General features: G+C 52.1%; 2 protein-coding genes across 7 annotated transcripts; one reads left to right on the forward strand and one right to left on the reverse strand.

Moving 5' to 3' along the window:
* Positions 1 to 641: 641 nt before the first annotated feature.
* Positions 642 to 23,666, forward strand: LOC105489584 (peroxisomal biogenesis factor 6). Of its 6 annotated transcripts, XR_011623713.1 has the most exons (19): positions 643 to 1,569; positions 5,131 to 5,294; positions 6,075 to 6,158; positions 10,765 to 10,867; positions 10,951 to 11,084; positions 11,905 to 12,016; positions 12,392 to 12,600; positions 13,631 to 13,826; positions 14,338 to 14,414; positions 14,532 to 14,664; positions 14,742 to 14,947; positions 15,084 to 15,145; positions 15,399 to 15,507; positions 15,821 to 15,937; positions 16,034 to 16,111; positions 16,257 to 16,396; positions 16,762 to 16,939; positions 19,821 to 20,226; positions 21,779 to 23,666. XR_011623713.1 is itself a non-coding variant. In XM_011754485.3 (18 exons), the coding sequence occupies exons 1-17, from the start codon at positions 688 to 690 to the stop codon at positions 16,896 to 16,898; spliced, it is 2,943 nt and encodes a 980-aa protein (XP_011752787.1). In that variant the 5' UTR covers positions 643 to 687; the 3' UTR covers positions 16,899 to 16,939; positions 18,366 to 18,500. The 6 variants fall into 6 exon arrangements, 5 of the variants coding, with proteins under 5 accessions (XP_011752788.1, XP_011752787.1, XP_011752789.1 ...); XM_011754485.3 differs by lacking the exons at positions 19,821 to 20,226; positions 21,779 to 23,666 and adding an exon at positions 18,366 to 18,500; XM_011754484.3 differs by lacking the exons at positions 19,821 to 20,226; positions 21,779 to 23,666 and adding an exon at positions 17,027 to 17,225 and having other exon boundaries at positions 644 to 1,569.
* LOC105489583 (glycine N-methyltransferase) lies at positions 17,355 to 20,136 on the reverse strand. The gene is made up of 6 exons (XM_011754482.2): positions 19,931 to 20,136; positions 18,894 to 19,021; positions 18,358 to 18,474; positions 18,010 to 18,152; positions 17,786 to 17,907; positions 17,355 to 17,700 (listed from the first exon to the last, which is right to left on the reverse strand). The coding sequence occupies exons 1-6, from the start codon at positions 20,134 to 20,136 to the stop codon at positions 17,529 to 17,531; spliced, it is 888 nt and encodes a 295-aa protein (XP_011752784.1). The 3' UTR covers positions 17,355 to 17,528.
* Positions 23,667 to 26,183: the final 2,517 nt, after the last annotated feature.

The raw sequence follows: 26,183 nt of genomic DNA on the forward strand, positions 1-26,183 counted from the left end.
ACAAAAAGGACAACGAACAGGGCAAGAAGTCCTGGAACATGGGTTTTGTGCCAGATGTGCTGGAACATGTGTGGTGGCACCAAGCACTCCAGGGCTATATGAATCACATCTAGTAATTCACTCAGCAGCCACTATACACCTATAAACAGGTGTGAGACAGTTTTCTAATCCTGCTACTCCCTCCTGCAACCTTTTCTGCAACCCTCAAACCTCAGTGCTCACAGTTCCACAGGGGAAGCTGCAGGAGTTCCGCAGAGGGGCGGACTCCTTCTGAAATATTTCACCTAGAGCTCCCAGCACTAGGCCCAGTCATCCCGAGCATGCTGACTGTTCATTTATCAGTCAATAAACTGTTAGGTTCATGCTACGAGGAAAGATAGTTAAGATAGTTACATTACTTCCGTAGAAGGCAAAGATAAATTCCTTAAGCACAGGTTCAAAGGGCGCATGCGTAAATGCTACGCAACAGCAGTGATGAACGTTACTGCCATCGAGGTACGACGCAGACCAATCCGCCTCGGGGCGCAGCTTACCCTCTCAGAACAAGCTGGCTGCACCCGACGCCCCTCCCCTTTTCCTCCGCCCTCCCCTGACGGAAGCGGAAGCGGCGCTCGCGCACACTAGTGGTCTAGCTCGCTGGCTCCGGAAACCGCGCTCTTTCACCCTCCTCGTTGGTCTCCTGTCACCATGGCGCTGGCTGTCTTGCGGGTCCTGGAGCCCTTTCCGACCGAGACACCCCCGTTGGCAGTGCTGCTGCCGCCCGGGGGCCCGTGGCCGGCGGCGGGGCTGGGCCTGGTGCTGGCCCTGAGGCCTGCAGGGGAGAGCCCGGCAGGGCCGGCGCTGCTGGTGGCAGCCCTGGAGGGGCCGGGCGCGGGCACCGAAGAGCAGGGTCCCGGGCCCCCGCAGCTCCTGGTTAGCCGCGCGCTGCTGCGGCTCCTGGCACTGGGCTCCGGGGCCTGGGTGCGGGCGCGGCCGGTGCGGCGGCCCCCGGCGCTAGGCTGGGCACTGCTTGGCACCTCACTGGGGCCTGGGCTCGGACCACGAGTCGGGCCGCTGCTCGTGAGGCGCGGAGAGACCCTCCCAGTGCCCGGACCGCGGGTGCTGGAGACGCGGCCGGCGTTGCAAGGGCTGCTAGGCCCAGGGACTCGGCTGGCTGTGACTGAGCTCCGCGGGCGGGCCAGACTGTGCCCAGAGTCTGGGGACAGCAGTCGGCCCCCACCCCCGCCCGTGGTGTCCTCCTTTGCGGTTTCTGGCACAGTCCGGCGACTCCAGGGAGTTCTGGGAGGGACTGGAGATTCACTAGGGGTGAGCCGGAGCTGTCTCCGTGGCCTTGGCCTCTTCCAGGGCGAATGGGTGTGGGTGGCCCGGGCCGGAGAGTCATCGAACACTTCACGGCCGCATTTGGCCAGGGTGCAGGTCCTAGAACCTCGCTGGGACCTCTCTGATAGACTGGGACCCGGCTCTGGGCAGCTGGGAGAGCCCCTCGCTGACGGACTGGCGCTCGTCCCTGCCACTTTGGCTTTTAATCTTGGCTGTGACCCCCTGGAAGTGGGAGAGCTCAGAATTCAGGTAGGATAAAGGACTGAGGTCAAGAGTGCTTCCTCTCCCTTATACCCTCTTCTGTGTCTTAGGTGAATTGGAAGACTAGAGCCGTAGCATTTAGGACTCGTGCTCCATATTATCCCGGACTTTGAACATAATGTTTCTAGCCATGCGCGGTGGCTCACGCCTGTAATCCCAGCACTTTGGAAGGCCGAGGCCAGCGGATCACTTGAGGTCAGGAGTTCGAGACCAGCCTGACCAACATGGAGAAACCCTGTCTCTATAAAAAATATATAATTAGCCGGGCGTGGTGGCGCATGCGTCTAATCCCAGCTACTCGGGAGGCTGAGGCAGGAGAATCACTTGAACCCGGGAGGCAGAGCTTGCGGTGAGCCGAGATCGCACCATTGCACTCCAGCCTGGGCAATAAGAGTGAAACTCCGTCTCAAAAATAATAATAATAATGTTTCTTAGCCTCATTTATCTATTTTCTTTTTCTTTCTTTCTTTTCTTTCTTTTTTTTGAGATGGAGTCTTGCTCTGTCGCCCAGGCTGGAGTGCAGTGACGTGATCTCGGCTCACTGCAACCTCCGCCTCCCGGGTTCAAGCGATTCTCCTGCCTCAGCCTCCCGAGTAGCTGGGACTACTGGCTCGCGCCACGACGCCAGCTAATTTTTGTAAGTTTTAGTAGAGACGGGGTTTTACCGTATTGGTCAGGCTGGTCTGGAACTCCTGACCTCAGGTGATCCACTCAGAAGTGTTGGGATTACAGGTGTGAGCCACCGCACCAGGCCTGTTTATGCATTTTCTATAATCAAAATATCATAAGCCTCCATAATGTAGTGGGGCATACGAAAGGCTTTCATTCATTCAGGTGAAAGGTGAGGTTTGGGTGTGGTGGTGCATGCCTGTAATCCCAGCTACTTGGGAGGCTGAGGCAGGAGAATTGTTTGAATCTGGGAGGCGGAGGTTGCAGTGAGCCCAGATCACACCACTGCACTCCAGCCTGGACGACAGAGCGAAAATTCTGCATCAAAATTTTAAAAAAAGTGAGGTTTCAGGTGTGTATGTTAATCTACTCAATCTTATTAGTTTATTGAATTGCTACAATGTATTAGGTATTGTGCTTTATAATATGGAGAATGATGTCTCTGCTTTTGCTCATGCTTATCCTTGACTTCAAATTGTTTCCTATTATTCCAGCCTCATCTGTTAAAATCCTACCCTTCTTTCCCTCAAGAGCCATCTGAAGATGACACCTTTGTCACAAAGCCTTTCATGATCTCACAGTCACAAATTTAGCACTTCCTCCTATAGCATTTTCTATCTTTTTTATGGCATTTATTTTATTCTATCTTGTTATGATTACATAATCTGTCTAATCCCCAATTATATATTGTAAATACCCTGAAGGAAAGGAGTCTTTATTATCTTTGGTGCCTGGTATTTAATTTTAATATTTTATTAAATACATCCAAGGGAAGTTTTTGGTTTCTGCCTTTACTTCAGGAAGAAAGTTGTAGAACAGATAATAGTTGTTCCATTTTCATAGGTTACTGAGTAAGGAGGCACCAGTTCACCATAACAGACATAAGAGTGACAAAAAAATAAACCTTCATTGTGTGGAAAAAAAAGAAGGCCAGGCACAGTGGCTCATGCCTGTAATCCTAGCACTTTGGGAGGCTGAGCCAGGCAGATCACTTGAGGTCAGGAGTTCCAGACCAGCCTGGCCAACATGGTGAAACCTTGTCTCTACTAAAAATACAAAAATCAGCCCAGTATGGTGGTGCACACCAGTAAACCCAACTACTGGGGAGGCTGAAACAGGAGAATTGCTTGAACCTGGGAGGTGGCGGCTGCAGCGAACCCAGATCACACCACTGCACTCCAGCCTGGGTGACAGAGCAAGACTCTGTCTCAAAAAAAGAAAAAAAGTTGAGTTTAGGGGGACAAATACAGTAGTGTTCAATTAAGGACCTAGATATATGGTTTAGATGGTGCTGTCCAATATGGAAGCCACCAGCCACTTTGTGGCTTTTTAAATTTAAATTAGCTAAAACTAAATAAAGTAAGCTTGGCCAACATGGCGAAACCTATCTCTATTTAAAAAAATACAAAAATTAAATCCCAGCACTTTGGGAGGCCGAGGAGGGTAGATCACAAGGTCAGGAGATCGAGACCATCCTGGCTAACACGGTGAAACCCCGTCTCTACTAAAAATACAAAAAAAAAATTAGCCGAGTGTGGTGGCACATGCCTGTAGTCCCAGCTACTCGGGAGGCTGAGGCAGGAGAATCCCTTGAACCCGGGAGGTGGAGGTTGCAGTGAGCCGAGATCGTGCCGCTGCACTCCAGCCTGGATGACAAGCAAGACTCCGTTTCAAAAAACAAAAAAAACCCACAAAATTTAGCCCGGCATGGTGGTATGCACGCCTATAGTCCCAGCTACTCAGGAGGCTGAGGCACAAGGAGAATCATTTGAACCCAGGAGGCAGAGGTTGCAGTGAGCCAAGACTGTGCCACTGCACTTCATCATGGGCAACAAAGCAAAAGTCTCAAAAAAAAGAGAAAAAACAAAACTAAAATCCAGTTTTTTAGTTGCTTTAGCTACATTTCTTTGTTTTTGTTTGTTTGTTTTGTTTTGTTTTATCTTTTTAGCCACATTTCAAGTGCTCAATAGCACATGCAGATATAGACCATTCCATTGTAGAGAGTTCTACTGGGCAATACTAGAGCAGCCAGTTAATACTATGGGATGTCAGGTAGAGATATAAGATACATGTGAAAGGGAGTGGATGTAGGTTTCCTCCTGAATGGAGGAAAAACTACTGGAGTACTCAAGAGTAGAGCTCATTGAACCAACCAACCACTGAAACAACACTTTCAGCTTTTCCCACAGCCTGAATTCAGAGGTTCCCCACTAATGACCACTTAATGTTAATCCCAGTGGGTGCCTGGTGTCACTCATAGGTCTTGTGGGAATAAATGTCTTTACCATTTCTTTTTTTTTTTTTTTTTTTTTTGAGACGGAGTCTCGCTCTGTCACCCAGGCTGGAGTGCAGTGGCCGGATCTCAGCTCACTGCAAGCTCCGCCTCCCGGGTTCACGCCATTCTCCTGCCTCAGCCTCCCGAGTAGCTGGGACTACAGGCGCCTGCCACCTCGCCCGGCTAAGTTTTTGTATTTTTAGTAGAGACGGGGTTTCACTGTGTTAGCCAGGATGGTCTCGATCTCCTGACCTCGTGATCCGCCCGTCTCGGCCTCCCAACGTGCTGGGATTACAGGCTTGAGCCACCTCGCCCGGCCTGTCTTTACCATTTCACAGGCTCTGGGCCAAGTTAAAGGTGTCACAGAAAGGTTATCTTGACCGAGAAAATTTTTTGGAGCCAGAGTGGGGATAGGAGGTGACATTCTCTTTCTGGTACCCATTAGAGGGAGAGGTTTTCAGGTCTGCTACCTCAGGTGCCACCTTCCACAAGCCTTGTGGTTATGGGAAAGACAGGATGGAAATAGACATGTTGGCTGCTAAGAGACAGGTTAGAGCCTGCCTCCTTAGGAGAAGGTTATAATGTGGCGGTTATTTCTCTAATAGAGGTATTTGGAAGGCTCCATCGCCCCTGAAGACAAAGGAAGCTGCTCATTGCTGCCTGGGCCTCCATTTGCCAGAGAGTTATACATCGAAATTGTGTCTTCTCCCCACTACAGCACTAATGGAAATTATGACGGTGTTCTTTACCGGCACTTTCAGATACCCAGGTTAGCTACCTAACCCTTTAAGGAGGATAGCATCTCACCCTCATCACATTCCTCCTATCCCATGCCTTAGAATCAGGTACCCCAGAGGCCCTGGTTAAAAAAAGCCACATTTGTGGCCGGGCACTATGGCTTACGCCTGTAATCCCGGCACTTTGGGAGGCCGAGGCGGGCGGATCATGAGGTCAGGAGACTGAGACCATCCTGGGGTTTAGTAGAGACCAAACCCCATCTCTACTAAAAATACAAAACTAAAATTAGCGGGGCATGGTGGCGGGCGCCTGTAGTCCCAGCTACTCAGGAGGCTGAGGCAGGAGAATGGCGTGAACCCAGTAGGCAGAGCTTGCAGTGAGCCGAGATCGCGCCACTGCACTCCAGCCTGGGTAACAGAGTGAGACTCCATCTCAAAAAAAAAAAAAAAAAGAAGCCACATTTTAGACAGATTGTGGTAGGTGCCTCTTGGTATATCAGGGAGACCACAGAAGAGAAATCTGAACCATGAGGTTAATTTGGACATTCCAAACAGAGACACCTTTGATCAAAGAGGGCTCCAAAAGAGCCAGGATCCTGCTCTGCCTCTCATCTGTCTCTGATCCCCCTTTCTAGTCTCTCCACCATTTCCCCTAGCTCATCCTAAGTCTGACTTGTTCCTTGGAGAACTGCGTGGGGTGGGCAGTAGATCTCTGGGTGGAAGTAGTCTACATGTTGGGGGTGGGCTTGTGGTAATGAACACATGCTCATTACTCCCATTGTGACCTGACCAGGGCCACTGCTGTGTTGCAGGGTAGTCCAGGAAGGGGATGTTCTGTGTGTGCCAACAATTGGGCAAGTAGAGATCCTGGAAGGAAGTCCAGAGAAACTGCCCAGGTATGCAGCTGCCTTCTGTCCTATAGCTGGGATTTGTAACCTGGTTGCATGGGTTCTACAGTCCCTTCCCTGCAAATCGTGTAATTTGTGCCCAAGAGGATTTTGTTGTCATGTATTGTGTGTATGTGTGTGTGTGTGTAACAGGATCTTGCTCTGTCACCCAGGCTGGAGTTTAGTGGTGCAAACACAGCTCACTGCAGCCTCTACCTCCATGGCTCAAGTGATTCTCCCACCTCAGCACTGCCCCTGCCATAGTAGCTGGGACTACAGGTTCGCATTATCACGACCAGCTATTGGTTTTTGTATTTTTAGTAGAGATAGGGTTTTGCCATGTTGCCCAGGCTGGTCTCGCACTCTTGAGCTCGAGTGATCTGCCTGCCTTGGCCTCCCAAAGTGCTGAGATTACAGTTGTGCGCAACTCACCCCAAGTCTGTGTACATTTTTTTGGAGAGAAAATTCACCAGTCCTTCAGTTCCCAAACAAGTGTATGACTGAAGAAAGGTTAAGAACCGGCCGGGCGCGGTGGCTCACGCCTGTAATCCCAGCACTTTGGGAGGCCGAGGCGGGCGGATCACAAGGTCAGGAGATCGAGACCACGGTGAAACCCCGTCTCTACTAAAAATACAAAAAATTAGCCGGGCGCAGTTGTGGGCGCCTGTAGTCCCAGCTACTCGGGAGGCTGAGGCGGGAGAATGGCGTGAACCCGGGAGGCGGAGCTTGCAGTGAGCCGAGATCGCGCCACTGCACTCCAGCCTGGGCGGCAGAGCGAGACTCCGTCTCAAAAAAAAAAAAAAAAAAAAAGAAAGGTTAAGAACCGGTCAGGCATGGTGGCGCATACTTGTAATCCCAGCTACTCGGGAGGCTGGGCAATATAGCTAGACACTGTCTCAAAAAACAACCAAACAAAAAGAACCCTCACTTATGGCTTTGGGAGGTGTTTATCCTCAAACTGACTGGTGACCCTATGTAAAGCAAAGCACTAAGAAGAGTTTAGGCCAGGCGTGGTGGCTCACACCTGTAATCCCAGCACTTTGGGATGCTGAGGTGGGCAGATCACTTGAGGTCAGGAGTTCAAGACCAGCCTGGCCAACATGGTGAAACCCTGTCCCTACTAAAAATACAAAAATTAGCTGGGTGTGATGGTGGACATCTGTAATCCCGGCTACTCAGGAGGCTGAGGCGGGAGAATCACTTGAACCTGGGAGGCGGAGGTTGCAGTGAGCCCAGATCGCGTCACTGAACTCCAGCCTGGGTAACACAGCAAGACCATCTTATTTATTTATTTATTTATTTATTTATTTATTTATTTATTTTAAAGAAGAATTTAATGGCCTAGACCAAAAAGGGATTCCTTCCTTTCCATTCTCAGCCTTGGTGTTGTTTGGACCAAGACTTGGGCCATACCATCCATATCTCAACATAAGGATATACAGGCTCTGATTTCTGCCTTAACTATGGAGTGTGCACAAGCTACTTCTCAATCCTATCTCTGAAAACGGGAAAGAGGGATTTCTATTGTTTTTGAGAGGGCTACCCTTTGCTATCAACAGAGAATGAGAAATAGAGCATAACCGAGCCAAGAACCCAAAATAAGGAATCCAGCTTTTCTCCTGCTGTTGACTCTGACCACAGAGGTTCCATGTAAAATGTTGAGGCAAAGAATTGAGACACTGCTTTAGCCTTATGCATAGGGAGGAAAATGTGTAGCCCTGTATCCCAGCATTCCCTGTATTCTGAACTCATTTCCTGTAGCAATTTACTAGAAGGAGAGCACAACTGATAGATGCACTAACCCATGCATAACAGCCTTCATGTCCAAGGTCTGTGGCATAGCCAGCCTGGGTCTGCTGCCAGGAGAGAGAGTCCTTGTCTGGAGTGCCTGATTCATCCCTGGTCAATATCCAGTGCTTGGTTCTGGCCACTGCTCAGTACCCCCAATCTCAGGGTGGTGGTGCCCCGTGTAACCCCATTTAGGTTCCATGTCACCTCTTCAAGGTTTTCCAGATTAAGTACACAACGAGTCTGGTGGAAAATGCCAGGCTGGCACTTAGCAGTCACTTCCCACCCCTATCTCCTGTCTTAAATTTAGCAAACGTCTTTGAGCTAGCTTTCAGTAGGAAAACTACAGAATGCCCACTCTTTGTACTTTCAAAGGAAAATAGACACTAGAACCTCATGAGACAGGCTGGCAAGCCAGTTCTCTATTGTCTCAACTCTGTAGAACCCTGCTTTCCTCCTGAGTGCTGAGCACATAGTTCTTTCCCCCGCAAGGAAAGCAAGGAAACCAATGGGTCCAAGGACAGATGCAGGTGAGCATTTTAAGCTGCACTGGGCTTGAGAAGGGAAGCCCTGCAGAAGTTCCTGTGAGCCCTGTAAAGGAATTCCACTGTTGGTGGTGTAGCCTCTCCATCCTGTCCCTGGTGCTCCACTTCCCCAAACCAGGCTGCATGGGAGCCAGCTCCACTATCACCTATCTGGCTGGCTGGAGCACAGCCCAGTGTTCCTTAGCAGTGTCCACATAGGGTCCAGAGCTCTGGCCTTTCTATTCACTGAGGTGGTCCAACCACCCTCCACTGAGGAAGGTAGTATCTCCCTACGCCACAGTGCTGTCCCCCATCTCATTCCTATGCAGGGCTTCCATGTTGAGTCATACACACTATGACTCAGCTGTTGAACTTGATCGAGATCCTAGGTTAGAGGCCCACTGTCATCTATTTATAATTAATTATAGGCAGATTCAGGCTTCCTGATGTTCTAGGTTTACTATAGTACTTAGAAGAGTTTCATAATACTAACCTGGTATGCTTCCCTCTCCACCTTGCTGTACTCTCACACCCCTTTGCTGCTAGAGAGAGCAGCTTGGAGACTGTGGGGCAGTGTGAGCAGAGGAATTTGCAGCCTGATTGGATCTTAAAGAGGACTAGGTTATAGCCTGGCTCTGTCGTTGCCTTGCTGCCCGAGGATTAAAGAGGGAAGTAGTTCATCATTTCTTTATCTGGAAAATTGGGTTAGTAGCTATTCCTGCTACCCATCCTCTTCCCTGTTAGTAGGTTGAATAACCCTAACTCACTATGATACTCGCCAACGACTGCACAGCCCTGGTTTTGCATCAGAATTGCTGGGGAAGCTTTCAAAAAATACAGGTGCCTAAGCCCCACCCCAGATCTATTGGAGCAGAATCAGGGTGAGGCTAGAGCCTGTGCTTTTTTTCTTCACAAAGGAAGGAGAAAGGTTAATTTTAAAAACAGATAAAATTCACACACCGTAATACCATGCTTTTAAAGTATATAATTCATTTTTTTTTTTTTTTTTTTTGAGACGGAGTCTCGCTCTGTCACCCAGGCTGGAGTGCGGTGGCCGGATCTCTGCTCACTGCAAGCTCCGCCTCCCGGGTTTACGCCATTCTCCTGGCTCAGCCTCCCGAGTAGCTGGGACTACAGGCGCTCGCCACCTCGCCCAGCTAGTTTTTTGTACTTTTTTTTAGTAGAGACGGGGTTTCACCCTGTTAGCCAGGATGGTCTCGATCTCCTGACCTCGTGATCCGCCCGTCTCGGCCTCCCAAAGTGCTGGGATTACAGGCTTGAGCCACCGCGCCCGGCCTAATTCGATTTTTTAATTCATAACGTTGTACAACCAACAAACATCACTGTTTAATTCCAGAACATTTTCTTTTTTTTTTTTTTTTTTTTTTTGAGACGGAGTCTCACTCTGTTGCCCAGGCTGGAGTGCAGTGGCGCGATCTCGGCTCACTGCAAGCTCTGCCTCCCGGGTTCACGCCATTCTCCTGCCTCAGCCTCCTGAGTAGCTGGGACTACAGGCGCCCACAACCGCGCCCGGCTAATTTTTTGTATTTTTAGTAGAGACGGGGTTTCACCGTGGTCTCGATCTCCTGACCTTGTGATCCGCCCGCCTCGGCCTCCCAAAGTGCTGGGATTACAGGCGTGAGCCACCGCGCCCGGCCCAGAACATTTTCAACACCTTAAAAAGAAACTCTGCACCCATTACCAGTCATTCCCTATAGCTTCCCTCCTAGCCAATGGCAACTGCTGTTCTACTGAATGGAATCACATAATATGTGAGAAATATTTAGTTTTTAAAGTTACACAGATAATTCTAGTGTGCAGCCAGAATACAGAACCGTTATTCATCAGATGGCATTATTAAGGACTCTACCTGCAATGACATTTTGTGGATTATTGAATAAGAGCCAAGGGACCCTTCCCCCTGGGGTTTTTGGGGCCTGGGTGGCTGTGTATTTGAGGGGGAGACTGAAGCCAGTGGAAATAATCAGATGATCCACTGCTTAGTGCAGCAGCGGCTTCTCCCATTGGTGTGGGTGGGCAGGCCACATGGCTGGAGAAACACACCCCCTCAGAGCTCTCATGGCTGTCATGGGGGATGCAGAGGGACAGGCATAGCTCTTGCCCTCAAGGTGTGTATGGTCTGTCAGGAAGAGGAGAAAGTCCATCTGCATTCCTTTTCCCCACCATGACTCAGGACACGCACTTGTGCTCTTGTTTGTCCTCTGTGATTGAGAAACCTTGTCCTTGAGGAGGGGGCGTTTTTGGACTCTGCGTCTGGGGTTCATTGGGCCTTTTTCCTGCAGGTGGCGGGAAATGTTTTTTAAAGTGAAGAAAACAGCTGGGGAAGCTCCAGATGGGCCAGCCAGCGCCTACTTGGCCGACACCACCCATACCTCCTTGTACATGGTGAGGCCCCGGGGATGGGTGTAGACCAGCACAGGGGGTAGAAACAATTTTTAGAAATGAAAGCTTTTTCCTACCTTTCACAGGTGGGTTCTACCCTGAGCCCTGTTCCATGGCTTCCTTCAGAGAAATCCACTCTCTGGAGCAGTTTGTCTCCTCCAGGCTTGGAGGCCTTGGTGTCTGAACTCTGTGCTGTCCTGAAGCCTCGCCTCCAGCCAGGGTGAGTGAGGTCATCACCCCAGGGTGTGAGAAAAGCCTGGCTAGAACATCCCTGGAGGAGCAGCAGCCAAATGGGTAGTTCCTAATGAACTGGACAGAGTGGGATTGGGAGGACCTTCCTCAAACCAGGATGTCCAGACCAGGCCACCAGCCCACTCCTTTCTGTAAGCCAATTCCCACACTCCTTTCCTGGGATAACCTCTGTCCTCCAGGACTGGCTCTGGAGGAAGAATCTCCAGCAGGGGCATCTGTTTCTGAAACTGCCTTTCCCCTTGGGGAGCTCACTAGCAATCCTGGACTTTACTGCCCTGGCCCTGAAGGACACAACTCCCCATATCAGTGGCCCAGGCGTGGACGCAGACCGCCCCCCCCCCGCCAATGCCTGAAGGACACAACTCCCCATATCAGTGGCCCAGGTGTGGACGCAGACCGCCCCCCCCCCCGCCAATGCCTAAAGGACACAACTCCCCATATCAGTGGCCCAGGTGTGGACGCAGACCCCCAACTGCCGCCAGTGCCACCACAATGCCTCTCAATACCATTCAGACCAGTCATAACAGTTGAGGTTTTATTGGCAGCACAGCAATGCCAAAGGGAATTAATTAGTCTTTGGCTGTTGGATATGCTGGATGCCTCGGCCAGAGCACCATAGGTGATGTGGGAGACACAGCCTCATTACATGGCAACAGCCCTGGCCTGGGGTAGGCGAGGCTCAAGGAGAGAAAAACAGGGTATCTGCTTTATAGATTCAAGGGACCCTGTGTTACTGGGGACTCTAAAGTTTGGGCAAAATGAAGGAGATGAATGTTCTCTGGTTGCAGGGGTGCCCTGCTGACAGGAACTAGCAGTGTCCTTCTACGGGGGCCCCCGGGCTGTGGGAAGACCACAGTAGTTGCTGCTGCCTGTAGTCAACTTGGGCTCCATTTACTGAAGGTGAGGGTCTCTGGAGAGTAGAATCCCAACTACTTCCCCTCCCTAGCTCATGTTCTCCCTCTCTGCTGCTTCCTCTCCCCTCCCTCCTCTGTCTACTCACAGACCCTAACACTTCAGCCCAGTGGGTCAGGCATAGTCCCATGATGCTCAGCTGCAGAGAGGTACTTTCAAGAAGAAGGGGGTTGCAAGATAGTGGTGGACAGTCCAGGGAATGGGATAGGGTAAAAAAGACGTAGGACTTGGCCAGAGTATCTTCCCCATCCCTGCCCTCCAGAGAAAAAGATGGCTCACATCTTCTGACTCCTCCTCCCCTTATTCTCCTGCCTTTGTCATGCTTGCCCCTTGCTCACAGACCCATTGGGATCCCCTCCCCAGGTGCCCTGCTCCAGCCTCTGCGCAGACAGTAGTGGGGCTGTGGAGACAAAACTGCAGGCCATCTTCTCCCGGGCCCGCCGCTGCCGGCCTGCAGTGCTGTTGCTCACAGCCGTGGACCTTCTGGGCCGGGACCGTGATGGGCTGGGTGAGGATGCCCGTGTGGTGGCTGCGCTGCGTCACCTCCTCCTTGATGAGGACCCCCTCAACAGGTATTTATACAGAGCTGGGCCTGTCAAAACGAGGAGGCCGGCCAGACGTGGTGGCTCACGCCTGTAATCCCAGCACTTTGGGAGGCCAAGGTGGGTGGATCACCTGAGGTCAGAAGTTCGAGACCAACCTGGCCAACATGATGAAACCCCGTCTCTACTAAAAACACAAAAATTAAGTCAGGTGCGGTGGCTCACGCCTGTAATCCCAGCACTTTGGGAGGCCAAGGCGGGCGGTCAGGAGATCAAGACCAGCCTGGCTAACATGGTGAAACCCCATCTCTACTAAAAATACAAAAAAAAAACTTAGCCGGGCGTGATGGCGGGCGCCTGTAGTCCCAGCTACTGGGAGGCTGAGGCAGGAGAATGGCGTGAACCTGGGAGGCGGAGCTTGCAGTGAGCCGAGATTGCGCCACTGCACTTCAGCCTGGGCAACGGAGTGAGACTCCTTCATACACACACACACAAAATACAAAAATTAGCAGGGCGTGGTGGCAGGCGCCTATAATCCAAGCTACTTGGGAGACTGAGGCAGGGGAATCGCTTGAGCCCAGGAGGTGGAGGTTGCAGTGAGCCAAAATCGCATCATTGCACTCCAGCCTGGGCGACAAGAGCAAGACTCAGTCTTAAAAAAAAAAAAGAAAAACAAAAACGCGGGCAGGGGGAACAGCCCTCCTACTTTTCAGCCTTTCATTCCTCCCTTCTCTCACCCCTCAGTGACTTCTCAGTCATCTACCACCCATTTGGCTGCCCTCTAGATAGCCCTGAGCTCAGTGTCTTAGAGGGATCCAGAGGGAGGAGTCTGTGGTCTAGCATTTATTGGGGAACAGTTGGTTAAAGAAAAAGCCTCTGCCCTCAATGTGATGGGGAAACACAGTTCCCCCATCTAGGAACTGGGTTAGGTGCTCATCTCCCTACCCCATCCTAGCACCCACCTCACTTCCCTGCCACTCTATGCTGACTTTGGGACAAGGCAGTCCACAGGAGCTGTCAACCACATTCTTACCCCCAGTGCCCACTCCTCTGTCTGCAGCTGCCCTCCCCTCATGGTTGTGGCCACCACAAGCCGGGCCCAAGACTTGCCTGCTGATGTGCAGACAGCATTTCCTCATGAGCTGGAGGTGCCTGCTCTATCAGAGGGGCAGCGGCTCAGCATCCTGCGGGCCCTCACTGCCCACCTTCCCCTGGGCCAGGAGGTGAACTTGGCACAGCTAGCACGGCGGTGTGCAGTGAGTATCAAGGCAGAGTACTGGCCCTCCCTAGGAGGTCCCTGGCTTTTGTTACAAGAACTCAGTCCTGTTGCCTTGTGAGTGAGAATAGAAAACCCAGGCTGGGCGCCGTGGCTCACGCCTGTAATCCTAGCACTGGGGGAGGCCGAGGTGGGCGGATCACCTGAGGTTGGGAGTTCAAGACCAGCCTGGCCAACATGGAGAAACCCCGTCTCTACTAAAAATACAAAATTAGCCAGGAGTGGTGGCGCATGCCTATCCCAGCTACTTGGGAGACTGAGATGGGAGAATCACTTGAACCCAGGTGGAGGTTGCGGTGAGCCAAGATCTTGCCACTGCACTCCAGCCTGAGCAACAAGAGCAAAACTCCATCTCAAAAAAAAAAAAAAAAAAAAAAAAACCTAAGGCATCAACAGAGGGCCTCTGCTCCAACTGCTCCTACTGGGGGATGGTCCCTGAAGGTTCCTACCTACTGTGCCCTGCTCATGTGGCCTTTCCTGTGGTTCCCTAGGGCTTTGTGGTAGGGGATCTCTATGCTCTTCTGACCCACAGCAGCCGGGCAGCCTGCACCAGGATCAAGAACTTAGGGTAAGAGGAGTTGGGCTCAGGAAAGGCAGAAAGAGGAAATGGATGTAGATGGGTGGGTGGTGAGGAAGGGAATGGGATGTTGGTGGGGAGGAGGCCTCCCTGTGTTCTTCTTTGCAGTTTGGCAGGTGGCTTGACTGAGGAGGATGAGGGGGAGCTGTGTGCTGCTGGCTTTCCCCTCCTGGCTGAGGACTTTGGGCAGGCACTGGAGCTACAACAGACAGCTCACTCCCAGGCTGTTGGAGCCCCCAAGGTGGAGACCAAGTCCTTGGAGGTGGGACAGGAGCCCCTCCAAGAGCATATCCCAACCATGCACTTTCCATCTCCTAGATCCCCTCAGTGTCCTGGCATGATGTAGGTGGGCTGCAGGAGGTGAAGAAGGAGATCCTGGAGACCATTCAGCTCCCCCTGGAGCACCCTGAGCTACTGAGCCTGGGCCTAAGACGCTCAGGCCTTCTGCTCCATGGGCCCCCTGGCACCGGCAAGACCCTCCTGGCCAAGGCAGTAGCCACTGAGTGCAGTCTTACCTTCCTCAGGTGGCCAGGGGGCCTGGAAGGGATGGCGGGTGGATCAGGGGCTGCAGCATGCTGGGGAGCAGGAGGGGCTGCCCGAGAGGTCAGTTGTGTGTATGTGCATCTGACGGGTCTCACCTTCTTACATCCTCTCACTCAGCGTGAAGGGGCCAGAGCTCATTAACATGTATGTGGGCCAAAGTGAGGAGAACGTGCGGGAAGGTGAGTGAGCAGGGAGGAGCAGGGCTTCCCATGCTTCCCAAATCCTGATGGCCCCCAAGCCACCCCCACTGCCAGGCTACTCATGGTCATTCCTAGTCCTCCTTTCCACAAGTCACGTTCCTGCCCAGCTGGGTCTAGTACCTGGGGTGCCAGTGCTATATTGTCAGACCCCAGTTTCCCTCCCTGCTCTCGCCTAACTTCAACCCCCTGCAAGTCGAGCTTCACCCTCCTGTGGGCCCCAATCTCTCTTCAGTGTTTGCCAGGGCCAGGGCTGCAGCTCCATGCATTATCTTCTTTGATGAACTGGACTCTTTGGCCCCAAGCCGGGGGCGAAGTGGAGATTCTGGAGGAGTGATGGACAGGTGTTGGTCTGAGTGGGAATGGAGGCTGGGGGGTCCAGGGTGGGAAGGATATGAGAAAGCTCACAGCAGTCTTCAAGAGTCCAGAGATAGACGTTCCTGCTGTTTCAGTTCTGAGGTAATATAATGGAAGCTGAAAGGGGCCATGAAATTGGGCAGGGGCCACTGAGGAGAATGGGGGCCTACCTGGAGGGGCACACTGGGCACAGCTGAGTGGAGGGCCCTGATGAGACTGCCTGTAAGGAGAGGTACCACAGGCAGGGGCAGAGTCTAAGGGGGACACCAAGGACTCTTGCCCTTGCTCCCTTCACTCCAGGGTGGTGTCTCAGCTCCTTGCCGAGCTGGATGGGCTGCACAGCACTCAGGATGTGTTTGTGATCGGAGCCACCAACAGACCAGATCTCCTGGACCCTGCCCTTCTGCGGCCTGGCAGGTGGTCCCCTTGTACTGCTTACCTCCACCTTCATTCTGTGCCTCCACCCCTCATGGCTGGGCTCCCTGAAACTTATACCTGCCTATCTCCCTAAAGATTTGACAAGCTGGTGTTTGTGGGGGCAAATGAGGACCGGGCCTCCCAGCTACGTGTTCTGAGTGCCATCACACGCAAGTATGCCCTGTTAAAAGAAGACTGCCAAGGGCTTGCGCCTTGGGATGCTTAAGGGATGCATGCAACATGCAGAATGAGCTGGTCAGCACTGGCTTTTGAGGGAGGAGGTGATGCCAACTCTGTTTCTTCCCGTATCCCACAACAGATTCAAGCTAGAGCCATCTGTGAGCCTGGTAAACGTGCTAGATTGCTGCCCTCCCCAGCTGACAGGTGCGGACCTCTACTCTCTCTGCTCTGATGCCATGACAGCTGCCCTCAAACGCAGGGTTCATGACCTGGAGGAAGGTGAGCCACTTGCCGGCCTGAGAGGTCAACCAGAAAGCCATTGGGGAGCTGGGTGCACTTGAGTCCCAGCTACTTGAGAAGCTGAGGTAGGAGGATCGCTTGAGCCCAGGAGTTTGAGGCCAGCCTGGACAACACAGAGAGACCTCATCTCAACAAAAAAAAAAAAAAAAAAATGTTTAAGGAAAGGAAGACGAGTGGGAGACAAACCTAGTCCTGGATTTCAGAGGGAAGATCACTGACATCTAGGAGACCCTGAGCAGGAAGGCACCATCCCAGGGCTCTCCCCTGCCTGGGCATAGACCACAGCCTCTGTTCCCTAGCCGGGATGGGGAATCTGGCCTCACCTCCCACCTTGTCATCTCCAGGGCTGGAGCCAGGGAGCTCAGCACTGATGCTCACCATGGAGGACCTGCTGCAGGCTGCCGCCCGGCTGCAACCATCAGTCAGTGAACAGGAGCTGCTCCGGTACAAGCGCATCCAGCACAAGTTTGCTGCCTGCTAGGAGCCCCCCAGGGCCTGGGACCCCACTCAGCATGGCTGCAGGTACCTCGATAGCCCACAGAGAGATCTGGGAGGGAAGGGCTCCTCCTCAGGCTGCTGCCAACCCACCTGGAGGCCACCTCCCTCCAGGAGATCCCGGGGTGCAAAGTGGCATTGGGACAGCAGCAAGAGCTCAAGAGATATCTCCTGCCTACTTGCCCCTCCTTCCAGGCTGGCTTTAAGAGGAAGGCCCATCTGCTCAGGAGGAGGGCCAGGTCCTTGGGTTCTGGGGATTGGGCCCTAAGAGGGCTAGTTCTGTGGCTGAAAATAAAACGTGTCCCTCACCCTACTGGTGTTGTGGCATGAAAGGTTGGAGTGGGAAAGAGCAGGGTTATGGGAGGAGTAAGCCCTGGGGGTGGGCGGGGGGCTGGGCATCGTGGGAGTCTGATCCTTCTGACATAAACACAAGGCATGCAGGAACTGAAAAAGGCACAGACTATATTGTTTACCCTTCCATCTGCGGAACCCACATCCCTGCACCCCAGCTGTAGTCTGCTCTAGAGGCTGGCCCTGGTGTGGGGCTGCTGGTCCCGATCTTCAAGACAGAGCCTAGCAGTGCCTGGGTGGAGGCTTGTGGGAGCTGAGGCCACACTCAGTCTGTCCTCTTGAGCACGTGGATGAAGTAGCAGGGAACATAGGCTTGGCCTGGCTTGTAAGGCTTGAAGTCGCCCAGGACGCTGTGCTGGCACTTGCCCCCGAAGGCTGCTTGGAGCAACTCCGTGAAGGATGCCAGACAGTGTGGGTAGTAGGAGAGCCGGAACTTACTGTAACAGAGCCCCCAGCAACCATGAGGACTGGTGACCTCAGCTTCCCCAACTACTGCCTCACCCCCACTGAGCCAAGTGGTACCTCAAGCCAGGAGAGCCATCCTGGCCAGCTCCCGGCACCTGCACTGTATAGTCCAGGGTCACCATGTGGGCCTTGTTGTTCACTATCAGCACTGATGTTGTGATGTCCTTGGTCAAGTCACTCTGTAGGTGGTGGGGCAGGCTGCGTTAGCCTCTGTAACCTACCTTGGGGCCACTGGACCCTCCCTCCACCCCACCCCCACCCCCAATCCCAGAGGGCCCCACCTTATAGTAGATATTCTTCCCTGGGGGTGCACAGCCTGTGCTGAGGATGTGGTCGTAGTTGCGGTGATCAATGACCAGCAGGCCCCCTGCTCGCACCATGCTTGCAATGTTTTTCAGCGCCAGCCGGTGCTCACTCTGGTCCCCTGAGCACCAGGCAGGGGCAGAAAGGCTCCATCTGCTCAGGGCCCCCAGCACCAGTCTCCCTCCCATCTCTCCCCTCCCCAGGGGTACCAGAGCCAAATCAGAGAGAGGCAGAGAGTCTGCTTTGCAGAGCAGGTGCCCAGAGGTCTGTGGAAGGGGGTACAGCTCAAGGCGGGGGGCCATGCCCAAGGCCACACCCTCTCTCACCTTTGCAGTCTGGCAAGTGAGCGAAACTGTTTCCAAGGCAGATGACAGCATCAAAGCCACCCTCTGCTGACTGGGGCACATCTTTGTCCAGAGTCATCCAGTTGGCTTCTTCAATGACTGGGGGCCAGGAAGGGAAAGAGGAATCAGGGAGGCACCATGGTACCAGTAGCAGCCACCTCCACCAAGTGCAGTCCTGCCTGGGATTCTTCTTAAGACACAAAAACTCCCCGTTCGGTTAGGGGGAGGAACCCTGGTTCGGAAGGAGGGCTCTGTGCTTATGGGCTTTTCTTTGAGGGGAGGGACAAGATGCCATAAACACAGTTAAAACCAGCTCTTCACACCCAGTGTCTCATTCTGGAGCTTAAGCCTTGCTTTTCAGAGAAATTACAGTAATTTTGCTGTCTCCCCGAGGAAATTTTGCTGTCTCCCCGAGGAAAACACAACACTCCACCCCCACCCTCACTTAAAGGAGCCCCAGGCAGAATGAACAGTGTTCCTGGTGACTGGGCTGGGGGGGCCTGGCTAGACCTGCATACCCCACTTGTCGAAGGCCGGCTCGTGCCGCCGGTTCCAGCGCTCCTTAAGCGCATACTTCAGCATCTTGTCACTGGCATCCACACTCGTCACGCTGAAGCCCTCTTCCACCAGCATAATGGAGTCCACCCTGGGCAGGGCCAGTGGAGAGAGACAGAGAGGGGCAGTCAGGGGAGCCTGGGAGGGCCAGGAGACCCTGTGCCGGACACTTTTGTCTCCACTTCTCAGAGTCCATTCCTCTGCCTCCTCTCCCCAGGCCCTCTCCACTGACCTCACAAATCTATTTCCTATCACCACGAGACAACTTTTTTTTTTTTAAGGCGCCTCTTCAGAGCTAGGCACTCTACAAATATGCAGTAATTCTCATGGCAATCCTGAGAGGTAAATAGTGTTATTCCCATTTGAGAGACAGACAAGCTGAGGCTCCTCTAAGTTAAAATAGGTGTGCACAAGAGGCAGCAGAACATGGTGGTTTAGAGCACAGGACAGACCTTAACCAACCCGGGCCTGTTAGCTCCTCTTCACTGGATGTTGTATGAGGGACTTTTACTTTGCTGAGCCCTTACTTCCCCAGTAGTAAATGAGAGAGTATCACTGCTTAACCTCATGGGGCTTTGTGAGGGTTTGAAAAACTGATGTATCAAAAGCTCCTGGCACTGGCTTGACAGATGCAAATGTTGAGCTATGTTAACTGTTAACACTGCCCAAGGCCGTCACAGGAGGAATATTTGGAGTCTGTCCGTGGCCCTGGCTCCACAGCCTTAAGGACGCTCACTTTTCTGCCCACACCCTCACTCACACTCAGTCTCCCTTCTCAGTGGCCTCTCCCTGAGCACCCCTGCCCCAACCCTTGGCCTCAGGGGGCACTCGCAGTGCCTGTTCTGCCGGGCAGGTACCTGCTCCTGGCCCTGGTGTCCCACCCATTCCAGACTGGCAAAGGCCACCCCGACGTGCCGGTCCTGTGGTTCTGCGGCCGCAAGGTACAGGCTGAGCCGGACTCCGATCTCATGCAACGCCCCCGGCCCCCTCCTGGGCTTACCCGGTGCCACAAGCCACGTCGAGCACCCGCTGGCAGCCGTGCTGTCGCAGCAGCCCGAGCAGCCATGCCTTGTACTCGGCGGTGCGGCTGCGGGTGTTCCCAATGTACAGCTGCCACACGCGCGCCGCCTCCCCGTCCGCGTACTGGTCCGGGAGCCCTTCGGCTGCCACCCCCAGGGAGCGGGTCCGGTACACGCTGTCCACCATCCTGCGCCGCGCCTGACTTCGCAGTCACTCGCTCCGCACTTATAGCACAGGCACTTCAGGCAGCCGACCGCCCCACCCGGCCAATGGCAGGTAAGCGCGCGGACACGCCCCTGCTGGGCTTTGCGCCGGACGCCTGAGGCTGTACAGCTGCGGGGAGGGCACTGCCTTGCAATCCTGGGCTAGGTCCTTTTAGCCAGCCTGCGGACCCAGCCCTCTGTGCAATCCCACGGCAGGAGAGGACCCTCGGAATCCTCTGCCCACTTAACCTGGGTCTCCAGGAGAAGGCGAGAGGGGCCAGGAGAGGAGGGAGCAATGAGATTGCCACTCCATCCCCCCCCTCCCAAGTTGGAAAGAGAGGAAGTAAAACCTCAGATCCACAGAGCTGAGCGCCAGGCGGGCAGGACTGGACCGTTCCCAGCGAAGGAAGGCATCAGCAGATCTAAACAAAGAATGTGCAGCCAAAGTGTGTGGGGCTAGCCAGCCGATGCAGGGAAGACAGGGGGAGTCTCTGGAGGTAAAGCTGGTCTGTCCACCTAAGCCCGGGGCGGAGCCGGGGCTGGAAGAATGCTCCCCGCCCACCTGGAGGCCAATGTGCCTCTGTTTTGTAGGTGACCATCAGGCTTTTCCCTGAGCTTCCTAAGGTGTAAGTTGGGCCTTGCTTCCAATTTCTGGATCACTGAGAACCCTTCTAAAGACCCTCTGCTGGCCGGGCGCGGTGGCTCACCCCTGTAATCCCAGCGCTTTGGGAGGCCAAGGTGGGTGGATCACCTGAGGTCAGCAGTTCAAGACCGTCCTGGCTAACACGATGAAACCCCGTCTCTGCTAAAAATACAAAAAAATTAGCCGGGCCATGGTGGCACGCGCCTGTAGTCCCAGCTACTCAGGAGGCTGAGCCAGGAGAATCGCTTGAACCCGGGAAGGCAGAGGTTGCAGTGAGCCGAGGGCACCACTGCACTCCAGCCTGGTGACAGAGCAAGACTCCCTCTCAAAAAAAAAAAAAAAAAAAAAAGGCCGGGTGCGGTGGCTCAAGCCTGTAATCCCAGCACTTTGGGAGGCCGAGACGGGCGGATCACGAGGTCAGGAGATCGAGACCATCCTGGCAAACACAGTGAAACCCCGTCTCTACTAAAAAAATACAAAAAACTAGCCGGACGAGGTGGCAGGCGCCTGTAGTCCCAGCTACTTGGGAGGCTGAGGCAGGAGAATGGCGTAAACCTGGGAGGCGGAGCTTGCAGTGAGCTGAGATCCAGGCACAGCACTCCAGCCTGGGCGACAGAGCAAGACTCCGTCTCAACAACAACAACAACAACAAAAAACCCTCTGCTTTCACATGAGGCAGGAAAATAGCGTCTGGAGGCAGGGAACATAAGGCCAATTCACACTTCAGTTATAATGGGAAATATCCTCTCCATAGGTGTACACCCACCATTAATAACTTTGTAATTGTAACTTTACTTCATCCTCTTCATTTACATAGGGCATACCCCAAGAGGAGGGTATTTAAACTCACAAAAACTCTGTAACACGGCCTTCGAGCCCCTATGCTCATGATCGCTTGCTGTTGAGTATACTTTCATTTTCAATGAAATCCTTCATTCTTTTCTTGCTTTGTTTGTGCATTTTGTCCAATTGTTTGTTCAAGATGCCAAGAACCTGGACACCCTCCATCATTAACATATTCTGGCGAGCCAGCCAGGGGAAAGAGGTAAGCCCAAAAGTTTGGGATTCATTTTTCTCCCTTTCCTTTCTGCTCAATTACAGGGGCGCTCTCACACTTTCTTTCTTTCTCTGTCTCTCTCTCTCTCCTTCATTTCCAACTTGGGACCCTTGGTGGGCAGCGCCTAAACATGGAAGCAACTGTAGGTTTTTTTTGTTTTTTTTTTTTTTTTTTTTTGAGATGGAGTCTCGCCCTGTCACCAGGCTGGAGTGCTGTGGCACAATCTCGGCTCACTGCAACCTCTGCCTCCCGGATTCCAGCGATTCTCCTGCCTCAGCATCCTGAGTAGCTGGGACTACAGGTGCATGCCATCACGCCTGGCTAATTTTTGTATTTTTAGTAGAGATGGGGTTTCACCATGATGGTCAGGACAGTCTCGAACTGCTAACCTGGTGATCCGCCCGCCTCAGCCTCCCAAAGTGCTGGGATGACAGGTGTGAGCCACCACGCCTGGCCTGCAACTGCAGGTTTCTGGCCATGGCCAGTGAAACTAGGGGTTTCCATGTGGAGAAGCCTAACTGCCACTGCCCGGTTCGCTTAAGGAATCTGGGTCTTTTTCATTTTTTTTCCTCTCTTTTTCAGTCTTACAGCAGCTATTTTCTAGTAGCACCTTGGAAATTGAGGGCAATTGGCTGGGGTCACTCTCCGGTATTGCCTGAAGGCCTAGGAACAAATGGGAATAATCGCCCTGCCCTTGAAGGGGTAAGGACTTTTTTTTTTTTTTTAAATTATTTCCACACTTGGTACCTGATTCCTACCTGCAGTGCAGGTCGGAGCAAACTCACACCTGTTTCAGGGGATTTAAACCTTCTTTTCTTATGATAAATTCTTCCCTTACATACTCTACTGGCTAAGGAACAAAAAGGCCCACCCGCATCCAGCTCTTACTACACTTCATGGCTATTCTTATAAAGTTCATAGCAGGCTCTGGAGGGAACGCATGCAAAGTGGCACCAGTGCCCACCTAAGTAACACCAGAGACACCTAGAACTCTAACATTGGACCCCCCAGGAGGACACTCTGTTGGTCCTGCTCCGTGGGACCTCAAACTGCCAAAGGGGATGCCCTTGGCAGGGGTTTTGAGGTCTAGTGTTAAACCCTCCTTAGAATTTTCTCTCACAGTTGCTATGCTGCTTGGCCCCCGAATCGTTTAGAATCTAAAGTTTATTGTCTAATGGGAAAGTGGGATGGTGTTGCATGCATCCAGGCTTTTGTGCTACTGTTCTAAGCAGGTGGCCTCGTTAACGGGTGATGCTCTCCTTTGGTACTGTTTGGCCCCAGTGCTCCTTGGAGCCTGGGGAGGTTTAGCCTTTAAAAATCAAACTGTCCAGCACTTTGGGAGGCCAAGAAGGGTGGATCATGAGGTCAGGAGTTCAAGACCAGACTGGCCAAGATGCTGAAACCCTGTCTCTACTAAAAATACAAAAATTAGCCTGGCATGATGGCACGCGCCTGTAATCCCAGCTACTCGGGAGACTGAGTCAGGAGAATCGCTTGAACCTGGGTGGTAGAGGTTGCAGTGAGCCGAGATCATGCCACTGCCCTCCAGCTTGGGTGACACAGCAAGACTCTGTCTCAAAAAATAATAATAATAATAAAAATAAAATCAAACTGCTTTGGCCAGGCACAGTGGCTCACACCTGTAATCCCAACACTAGGAGGTTGGGGCGGGCAGATCACCTGAGGTCAGGAGTTCAAGACCAGCCTGACCAACATAGAGAAACCCTGTCTCTACTAAAAATACAAAATTAATAAATTTTAATAATAAATTAATAAAAATAATAAAACTCTAATTAATTAATTAATTAATTAATTAAATAAAAATAAAACTGCCATGAAGACTGCTTTACCTGAAATTTTGGTTCACAGCCTTCCCTTGGATTATCCATTAGGGCAAAGTAAAACCGTCAAGCTTGTACTGCCATCTCATGGCTAACGTTCCAGATCTTCGTTTATGTGTGTGTATACGTGTCTAGATGTATTTACTTATATATACACTTACTGTTATATGTTGTGTCTACCAAATTGACTTATAAGTAAAAGAGGGCTTGGCCAGACGTGGTGGCTCACACCTGTAATCCCAGCACTTTGGGAGGCTGAGGCAGGAGGCTCATGAGCTCAGGAGTTCCAGACCAGCCTGATCAACATGGCGAAACCCTGTCTCTACTAAAAATACAAAAATTAGCCAGGCATGGTGGTGGGCCCTTGTAATCCCAACTACCCGGGAGGCTGAGGCAGGAGAATCGCTTGAACTCAGGAGGCAGATGTTGCAGTGAGCTGAGGTCGTGCCATTACACGCCAGCCTGGGTGAGAGAGCAAGACTCCTGTCTCAAAAAAAAAAAAAAAAAAAAAAAAAAAGGCGGACTCATAAATTAAGTAAATATGTCTAAATAATTTTCAAGTTCACTTAAGTATAACTTTACTAAACTAGCCAGCTTTAAAATTATTGGGGGAATAAAAATTAAAAGGCCTTCAGATTTGTCAGCATAGGTTTTGTCTAAATTTTATGTTTGTCCTTGCTAGATATTTTTTTTTTTTTGAGATGGAGTCTCACTCTGTCACCCAGGCTGGAGTGCAGTGGCCGGATCTCAGCTCACTGCAAGCTCCGCCTCCCGGGTTCACGCCACAGGCACCCGCCACCACGCCCGGCTAATTTTTTTTGTATTTTAGTAGAGACGGGGTTTCACCGTGTTAGCAGGATGGTCTCGATCTCCTGACCTCATGATCTGCCCGTCTTGGCCTCCCAAAGTGCTGGGATTACAGGCTTGAGCCACCGCGCCCAGCCTGTCCTTGCTAGATATTTTAAAATGTCAGTGTTAATTCAAGTTGAGAGCCTGGAGTTGCCTGCCTCCATTGAGATAAATGCATATCTGATTGCTTCCTCTGGAGAGACAATCAGAAACTCAAAAGAATGCAACTGTTTGTCTCCCATCTGTGATATGAAAGCTCCCAAGCCTCCTCACCTCCAGTTGTCCCACCTTTCTGGACCAAACCAATGTTTGTTTTACATACGGTTTAGTTTTTGTTTTTTGAGATGAAGTCTCCCTCTGTCACCCAGGCTGGAGTGAGTGGTGCCATCTCAGCTCACTGCAACCTCCGCCTCCTGGGTTCAAGTTGTTAGAAATGCTTGTTCCCCGGAGGCTGGGCGCAGTGACTCATGCCTGTAATCCCAGCACTTTGGGAGGCCGAGGCAGGCAGATCACCGGAAGTCAGGAGTTCCAGACCAGCCTGACCAACATGGAGAAACCCTGTCTCTACTAAAAATGCAAAAAATTACCTGGGCATGGTGGCGCCTACGTGTAATCCTAGCTACTCAGGAGGCTGAGGCAAGAGAATCGCTTGAACCCGGGAGGCAGAGGTTGCGGTGAACCGAGATCGCGCCATTGCACTCCAGCCTGGGCAACAAGAATGAAACTCCATCTCAAAAAAAAAAAAAGTTGGCCGGGCGGGGTGGCTCACGCCTGTGATCCCAACACTTTGGGAGGCTGAGGCAGGCAGATCACGAAGTCAGGAGATTGAGACCATCCTGGCTAACAGGGTGAAACCCCGTCTCTACTAAAAAAAAAAAAAAAAAATTAGCCGGTGGGTGGTGGCGCGTGCCTGTTATCACAGCTACTGGGGAGGCTGAGGCAGGAGAATGGCATGAACTCAGGAGGCGGAGCTTGCAGTGAGCCGGGATCACACCACTGCACTTCAGCCTGGGTAACAGAGCGAGACTCTGTCTCAAAAAATAAATTAATTAAAAAAAAAATAAAAAAATAAATGCTTGTTCCCCAGTGCCGTAAAGAAATAGCACTTGAACTTAAATTTAATTCCCTCAGCAAGGCCATTTTTACTTTCTGCAGAAAGGGTACCCTCGCCATCAGTTCTGCCATAAGAGTACACCAAACAAAGGAGACAGGGTCATTTATACCTGATGCGTCCACCTTACTGCTGTGTCCGGTTTCCATTGGCTGGAATGGGACCTCACATTCTGTATTTGTCCCTATTGGCTAGCAACTTAGAACTTTTTTTAAAGATGCAAAGGCAGAGGAGAACAAAGGAAGGAGGATGTAACTTGTGGAATGCTGAGAAAGGTAAAAACACCTTCATATAAGAAAGAGAAACAGGCCGGGCGCGGTGGCTCAAGCCTGTAATCCCAGCACTTTGGGAGGCCGAGACGGGTGGATCACGAGGTCAGGAGATCGAGACCATCCTGGCTAACACGGTGAAACCCCGTCTCTACTAAAAAATACAAAAAACTAGCCGGGCGAGGTGGCGGGCGCCTGTAGTCCCAGCTACTCGGGAGGCTGAGGCAGGAGAATGGTCTAAACCCGGGAGGCGGAGCTTG

This window comes from Macaca nemestrina, chromosome 5 (assembly GCF_043159975.1).
Source record: "Macaca nemestrina isolate mMacNem1 chromosome 5, mMacNem.hap1, whole genome shotgun sequence".
Lineage (NCBI taxonomy): Eukaryota > Metazoa > Chordata > Mammalia > Primates > Cercopithecidae > Macaca > Macaca nemestrina.

Coding starts and splice junctions, on each gene's coding strand:
- LOC105489584 (XM_011754485.3), top strand. CDS start 688: ATGGCGCTGGCTGTCTTGCGGGTCCTGGAGCCCTTTCCGACCGAGACA. Junction 5,295..6,074: donor CGGCACTTTCAGATACCCAG/GTTAGCTACCTA, acceptor GCTGTGTTGCAG/GGTAGTCCAGGAAGGGGATG. Junction 14,948..15,083: donor TGCAGTCTTACCTTCCTCAG/GTGGCCAGGGGG, acceptor CCTCTCACTCAG/CGTGAAGGGGCCAGAGCTCA.
- LOC105489583 (XM_011754482.2), bottom strand. CDS start 20,136: ATGGTGGACAGCGTGTACCGGACCCGCTCCCTGGGGGTGGCAGCCGAA. Junction 17,908..18,009: donor GGAAGAATATCTACTATAAG/GTGGGGCCCTCT, acceptor CACCACCTACAG/AGTGACTTGACCAAGGACAT. Junction 17,701..17,785: donor GATGGCTCTCCTGGCTTGAG/GTACCACTTGGC, acceptor GCTCTGTTACAG/TAAGTTCCGGCTCTCCTACT.